The sequence below is a fragment of the Sander vitreus genome, chromosome 10 (assembly GCF_031162955.1).
Source record: "Sander vitreus isolate 19-12246 chromosome 10, sanVit1, whole genome shotgun sequence".
Lineage (NCBI taxonomy): Eukaryota > Metazoa > Chordata > Actinopteri > Perciformes > Percidae > Sander > Sander vitreus.
In genome coordinates, this window is record NC_135864.1 from 21,543,946 (window position 1) to 21,551,683 (window position 7,738).

At 41.7% G+C, this 7,738-nt stretch overlaps 1 protein-coding gene across 1 annotated transcript; it reads right to left on the minus strand.

Moving 5' to 3' along the window:
* Window positions 1-530: 530 nt before the first annotated feature.
* Window positions 531-4,940, minus strand: trim105 (tripartite motif containing 105). Its single transcript, XM_078260898.1, has 6 exons — window positions 4,566-4,940; window positions 3,523-3,618; window positions 2,578-2,811; window positions 2,341-2,354; window positions 2,092-2,207; window positions 531-1,862 (listed from the first exon to the last, which is right to left on the minus strand). Exons 1-6 carry the CDS (start codon window positions 4,851-4,853, stop codon window positions 1,303-1,305), a joined length of 1,308 nt encoding a protein of 435 aa, XP_078117024.1. The 5' UTR covers window positions 4,854-4,940; the 3' UTR covers window positions 531-1,302.
* Between the last annotated feature and the right edge of the window lie 2,798 nt (window positions 4,941-7,738).

The window sequence follows — 7,738 nt, forward strand, 5'->3', positions numbered from 1 at the left end:
ATACGGAGAAAATCAATATGTAACGATATTAAAAGTCTTCAAGATATAAGACGATGTCTAGTCTCATATCACGATCTCGATATAATATTGAAATATTGCCCAGCCCTAATTCAAAGGTCAGAGTGACTCGTGTGTTGTGTCGCACACACTCCATTTAGCCGCTGTGCAGGAAGTGCATGGGTCCCCCTCTGGTGCAGGTTATTGTGGCACTTTTCCAATATGCAGAGGAGGCAGCAGCATCCTGCTTCAGTATGGCCCCTGAGGCCCGTCAAGCAGCCCAGAGGCATACCCACTGTCACTCGTTTATGTGACCTTTCACCTGGCAGGAGGAAACAGGACGTCAGTGCTCTTGTGTGTTTGTGAAGATAACCGAGAGCCCGCCTATTCCTGCTGGTTAAGTGTCAGAGGCGGCTCTTGTATTCATAGTCGTGCGTTCTGCTTTGATGATGCTTAATAACATCCTTGATTATTTCAAGTGAGGTCATGGAAGAGTGCAGTGTCGCAGCTGCAGAAGAGAATCAAAGACTACGTTTATTTAAGAAAGAAAAAGTGATTTGGTTTTATTTGCATCAGCAGGTTTTACAGCAATTGTTTGGGTCTTTACCAGGAAATTGAAACACGTAACTGACAATGCTATAACAACGTAAATATACTGCATAGACTGAATAATGTAAAGAACTACATTTAAGTTTATTTCCTTGAGCAATACAAAATTAAGTGTGTATTATATTACATTTAGGCACATATAATGTATATAAATGAATGTACAAATAAAAATAAAAAACAGGAGCTGTTAAAAGAATCTAAATAACTCCCAAGGATGCTGTGATGTTACATCTGGGTAAACTTAATTATTAATCAGAAAATACATTTGAAATCTCTCTTCATCTATTTAAGATATGTGGTTGAACAGTAAATAACCAGTATGTCTTGAAATGTAATTTGATGCATCAAAGCTTCACTATATTCGACCCAAAATGGTTGAATTTAGTGTTTTTTAATGTTTCTGCTGACTGCTCCTGCAAATCGAATGAGCCTCTTCAGAATAATTACAGCACAATGGAATTTTATCATACAGTGAATATGGCAATTTCATTAACATTTCAAGGCTTTTAAGGTTTATTACAGAAACTAGATGCATCTGCTGGTGCCCAATCATTAAAGCATGGAAAATAAAAGAACAATCTGACATTAAATCTTGTGATATAGTACCATGATGCTTACAATAGCAGTACTGTCTTTTTAAAGCTGCGTGATAACGGTCATTGGCCAATAAGTGAATGAAAAGCTTTGACACCCATGTTAGCCAGACAGAGTGACATGATGGTAGTGGAGGAGTTTGATTGGTGGAGGTTTTTGACTGCGGCCACTAATGCACGGGCTGAAGAAGGGGAACGCCTTGCCCCTCGGCCCGTTGGTGAACGAGTAGAGCAGGCTCATATCGCCGGCGTTGTAGAAGGACACCCTCCTCTCGTCGCAGTCTAAGAAAACCCCGAGCCTCTGAGGGAAAGAGCCCATCTGCAGCCTCGTCCAGGGCTGTGTGCCGGCCGAGTACTCGCTCCCATTACGCAGCCTCAGCGTCCAGTAGCCGGTTTCGGGGCTCAGCTTGATCCGAGCGTGCCTGTCTACGGCCTCAGAGGCCACGCCCAGGTCCCACTTGGGTTTGGAGCCCACTTCTACCTCCCAGTAGTGTCGGCCTGACTGGAAGCCCTGGGCAGCCAGAATGTTGACGCACTGGAGGAAACGCTTGTTGTGGTCCGTATGTGGGACCATGACGTCACATTCAACTGCCGCCGTTTTGTCCCTGGAGACTTGAATGTTCGGGTGCGCCGTGTCGACATCAAACGTTAATGGAGCAGGACCTTTGGGATAGAATAACTTATTAAATGAGAATAAAATTCAAGAGTGTCACATTTTAAACTGAAAATATATCCTTTGAGTGGAACAATGGTGTCACCACTGTCATTCTGTTACCACGTCAACATCTTTATATATTTATATAACACCGGTTCTGCCTCCCATTCTTCAGGCAGAACCAGTTTTCGGCTTAAGTCTTTTTTGTGTCTGATGAAGGACATCAGAGGACATTACCTGGCTTCAAAGACTTGAACATCTTTCTCCATGTGATGTACTGTAATGGGGCCAAGTATTTGTTGCTGAAAGCATTTGTGTCAAACTCCGGGGCAACATCCACCTGCACACATGACCTGTCAGAAGAAAGCAAACACGCATTTAGTGAGGCTTATTTATTTTCAGCACAAATGACACTAAAATGGAGGTGGGAATCAAATAAGCATATCAAACTATCAAATCAGTCACAACAATGAAATGGACACTTACGTTAGCTGTGGGAGCTGGAGAGAAGGTAATGGAAGACAAAGCACATTAACAACTCGTTTCAAATTGATGCAACAAGTTAAACGACGTGACACTCATACATTACTTAAAACATGGGTTTTTATAAAAAGTTCACGTGATCTACATATTCACAGCTTGACAGCTACTTTTGATGCATCAAATCATGTCAGACAAACTTGGATTCTCAGTTGAACAGTTTTGTTGCAGCCGAGACCTTACCTCAGTCAGTATGATGTTCTCAGTGGCGGCGCTAGCCTGCTGTAGCGCTCTCATGTTGTCCTCCAGCTCCCTCACGGCCATCTCCGTTGCCTCCAGGTGGCGCTGGACTTTCTCCAGCTCCTCCTCCTGCTCTCTCCTTAGCTGCTCCAGCGCGCAGGTCTCCTCATCGTGCAGGATCTGATAAAGAGCTCTGAATTCCCCTTTGACACGAGCCTGCAGATCTGCTCCGACTCTCTGCGACAGGGGAAAATGACTGATGTTACAGGTAGAGGACATAACGTAGCATCTTGCTGTCTTTATATTACCACAGCTATGTTTTTTGCCAAGTGGCTTGTTCCATTAAAGCCCTGAATAGCTTCCGCAAAAGTGCACATCTCTGGAGAGACACAAGCAAGGGGTAATGGAGCTACATTTCACATCAAAGATCTGTGTGTCAAACAAATACAGACTGTTTAAGCGGGGAAGGATTTCCTGTTCATCTCAGCACAGCATACACAGCTAAACTCAAGCTCTTATCTTCCATCTGTCTCATACACATTAGATACGACTTTGTTTCTGTCACCTCTGCCTGTGCAGTTTGTCACGTGTAATAAAATCTTGTCTACTGTTTAAGTGATTTAAGGCTTAATTAGCAGTGCATGGTTTGATGCACCGAGTCTGTTGAAGCAAATATGACAGAATAATTGTCATGTAAGACTGAGACATTGTATAGATTTCCTTCGCATCGTTGACCCACAATTAAGTCAGAGGTTAGAAAGGTATTTATGCAGCCAAGCGCAAGGCCCTTATGTTTTACATATCAAAAAGCACAAACTGTCACTTAGCATCATCTGCAAACACCACTAAATATGCACAGCGACATATAGCAAACAGCCATTAGGGAGGGACGTCTGCATTGTTATCTGTTAAGTGCTGCCACCCTTTGAGTTCCCCAGAGGAGTGTACCTTTATGGTATCCATCTTGTCTTTGTCTCTGCGAATACTGTTGATGAAGTCCTCCTTCTTCAGGCGATGGCTTTCCAAAGTCTCTTTCAGTTGTTTCTGTACAGCAATATGAACATCAAATCAGTGTGGAGACAGAAACAATAGCACATAGAGAGAGACTGAGCAGAGCATCAAGGAACTCAAACAACTGTAAACATGCTGAATACTGAGTGAGGTGTGTGTGGTAGTGTGTTTGTGTGAGTGTAAATAAATAAATTATATATATAATTTTTTTTTTTTTCTTCTTCTTCTCCCCCAGGTATCGAAATCGGTATTCGGATGGAAAAATGATATCGGAACAGAACATCTCTACTGTAAAACTGCCACTTGTTTTCTGGTGGCTAAAACAAACAAGATATAACCTGTTAATGAGTTTTAGGAAGTGTTGGTAGGTGGATTGTATTAACTTTTGGACAGAGGCAGGTTAGTCGTTTCCCCGTTTCCAGTCTTTATGCTAAGCTAAGCTAACCAGCTGCTGGCTTTAGCCTTTTATATACTGGTGAGAGTAGTATCAAGCTTCTCATCCAACTCTTAGCAAGATTGTGAATAAACGTATTAAACAATGAATAAACACCTTTCTGCCACAGTATGAAAAACAATTACATTCATCAAGAGTGACAAAAGTATGATTTATTACTGGAATTTGGAACAGGTGGTTTTATTATTCTGGTTCTCTGCCTTGTGTTAAGTAATATATTCTCCTGTCGTACAAAGTAATATAAAAAGGGAGTGGCGAGTGAACTGTGCCCTGAGCAATTCAAACGAGATGTGTTCAGGGTGAACTACAGTGAAATAAACACAGATGTGGACTAAAACATAGCATACAATTGTATTCAACTTACATAACTCAAAAGGTTACAGAACCCTCTTTTTCAATTGATCTGTTTACTTTGGAGCATTAGGTTATTTGTATAAGATTGCCAAACACTTGATAACACTTTCCGGATGACCAAGAGTAAAGGAGTGGAGGGCAGCCAGCAGGATCACGGTAGGGGTGTACTCACCTCTAGGTTTTTCATATACGTGTCCGAGGTGGTGGCCCGAACCTTCTCCACCATGGCTGTCACAAGGTAGTTAGTTTGGAACTGCTTGGAGCTGAACTCCTTGCGACATTGCGGGCAGGTCACAGGCCCCTGAGTCCCTCTCCAGTACCTGGAGATGCAGGGTTTGCAGAAGTGGTGCATACAGGCCAACATGACAGGCTCACGGAACAGGTCACAACATATGGCACATGTCAGGTCCTCTCTCAGGCTGACTTTGGGGGATTTAGCAACAGCAGCAGCAGTAGCCATGGTGAATGGTGTTTTGCTGACCAAAGTCTGTCCACGCTGAGGAAGTAAAAGCAAAAGCCTGATGTAGAGAGAGACAGCGAGTGATAAACAAATACACCCCTTCTGTGGACAGTTTACAGGAAGACACGTTTGATTGTTCAGTCAGCTGAAACAAAACAATAATGCATTTAAAATTTCACATTCTACAACAACAACTTCCTGTTTTTCCTCACATGAGATTACGATACTCATTGTCTAAATCTAGATCCAGCAGAGTGGGCTGTGCACACCTCCTTAGTCAAACATTGATAACAAATCGGTGCAAATAACTCTCCACTTTCTCCTAAGAATATGCTAATCAGTAAACACATAAATCAAGTGTAAAAGACAGCCAGTTGCAGTGTAAATATTGATCGTGACCAGGCGCAAAAATCGTGTGATATATCACGGGACTATATAAGCTAGCTTGTGGTTTGTATCATTAGCTAGAGCAACGTTTGGTTTTACACTGCCTGAAGCCTGCCTGCGTATAGCGAAGTGAAGCAGCGAGAAAACAGCCTGTTTAAGCAACACAAAACAAAACAAATGTGCAACGTTGACATTGTGACTGTAATAAATTCGTAGTTAACACTTTCATGAACTTACGGAGAAATGTGTGGCCAAATACTTCAAAGTCCCTTCTGCTTCGGATCCCTCCCTCGGTTGCTGTTTGGGAACACGACGTACACGAGTACTGCGCATGTGTCAACTACAAACGCACCTTTGATTGGTTCATTTGTTTCACAGCAAACGGCAGGATGTGAATGATTGCAGTCAGTCAAATCTGTCAGGTATTTTTTTTTTTTTGCAGTCAGTCAGGTGCTTTTTCTCTTCTCCACCTAAGTCATTTTCTGTTTCACTTTGCACTGAACACTCCTGTGAACAAATGCTACATTTCCGCACTACTGCAAATTTGCAGAAGCACTCACTTCCTCTTTTATGTCTTTCTGCGAGCTGTAGCCAGGATTTTACAAATTCCAAAAACAACCCACAATGAAATTTTGGACAAGCCACCACAACACGTCCATGATATTTTCACATCATTTTCTAATTTTATCAACTAATTGAACAGATCAATTATATTTTGTGAGTTGTAGCCCTCTACATTATGCTATAACTAATTTAAAGCCATCTCCACAATTATGTGTTTTAAGGCTATAATTCTGGTTGAGAAATGCTAAATCCCTTCATTATAATGTGACCACTGCAGCAATTTACTGTAGTATTGCACTTTAATAAAGTTGGCTGACTTACAAGAGACAGATTTTTTAAAGGTCCGGTGTGTAACGATTTTAGTTGTTCATTCTCTTAAAATGATGTTGCCAGTTCACAAACTTGTCCTTTTCATGAATATTTACCACCACCATCAATTCCAAGTATTCCTATTGGCTTGAAATTGTACATTTGCGTTTGCATGAACTGGGGTAAACGCTCCATATTCATGCGCCATCTTGAAATACGTTAGCCGGTAACGCCTTTCGCGTTTTCGCTGTCACATGATGAACTCACAGGTGCTGCTAATGCTGCTAATGGGTATCGTCGCTTCCCGGCCCCAGCAAGTTTGAAGAAGGAAACCTGGAGGACCACACCAAATTTCAGGAACAGGAGTCGTCTTCTTCGCCCAGAAAAAGAAAAAGGATATTGAAAAGAGCAAGAGACCGGCATCATCAGAAAAAAAAAAAGCATGAAGGCTACCGTAGCTGTAATACGTACTTTGAACTGCGTGGTGCGAGAGAGTAGAGTGCAATATATGATCTCACTGCTAAATTCCTACACATTGGACCTTTAAGGAGTGGACAAAAATCAAAGCTTTTAGTCTCAATAACTGGGTCCAATATTTCCCATAATGCAACTCAAGAGTGTCTGACTTCATCAGGGTAGTTTTTTCAGACTTTAGAACAGACAGTAGACATCATATATTTGTTTTCACAGGCTGAATAATTCCCCATGTATAAAATTAGTAAAGTGCACCTGTGATTCAATAACTTTTGCAGAACATCTATACTACCTGTATCAGATCCAGGATCAGGCCAAGATCAGTTTTGCTTTCCAAGCCACATCGGCCTCGTCTTAGAATAAAACTACACCAGGAGGTATAACTTGAGCATACAGATGTTTAACCCAGGAATCAAGTTTGCAGACATCACAGACAGTCTATCCTTTTACATCAATATTTTGAATCACTAAATAACTAAAGGCTGTTATCTGTATTAGGCTACAGTCTCCACCTGTCAAGTTTAACCTATGTGAGACACAGCAAGAGAAAAAGGAAAAAGAATGAGAAATTCCATTTGAGCCTCTGTTTGTCTGTCCTCCACTCCCACATTCATTATTTCACAGACAGACGGAAAGAGACAGGAAGGACAACAGCAGTGGGTGCACTCTGAGTTTTGTGGATGTGCGACATGAGGACGCCATGCTCTCTGATCATGTCATCAGATCAGCACCAGTGTTCTCAGAGAACCTGATTAGAAACAGCGATCAGATGGAGCAGTGGACTATAAATACAGAATCTCAGGCCATATGGAGGGGAATCCTTTACAGACTAATTAGGTACATGCTTTAACCAGGAGCGATTCCAGGCATTTTTATCAGAATACAGCATAGACAATCTGCTTAGAAATATAGGAAATATTGGCTAGGGTCAGTAGCATTCTAAAAAAATTCTAAACCAATAAAAAAAAATTGGTGGGGCACAATTTCAAAAGATGGATGATACTCTGTGCCCCACCTGCCCCTAATGACCAGTCGCCACTGGATAGGATGATAATAATAATAATAATAATAATGTATTTGATATAGCACCTTTTACAGAGGGTTGAGTGGTTTCTGTGGGTTATCAAATGGGCACCCCCCTTCATCGATGT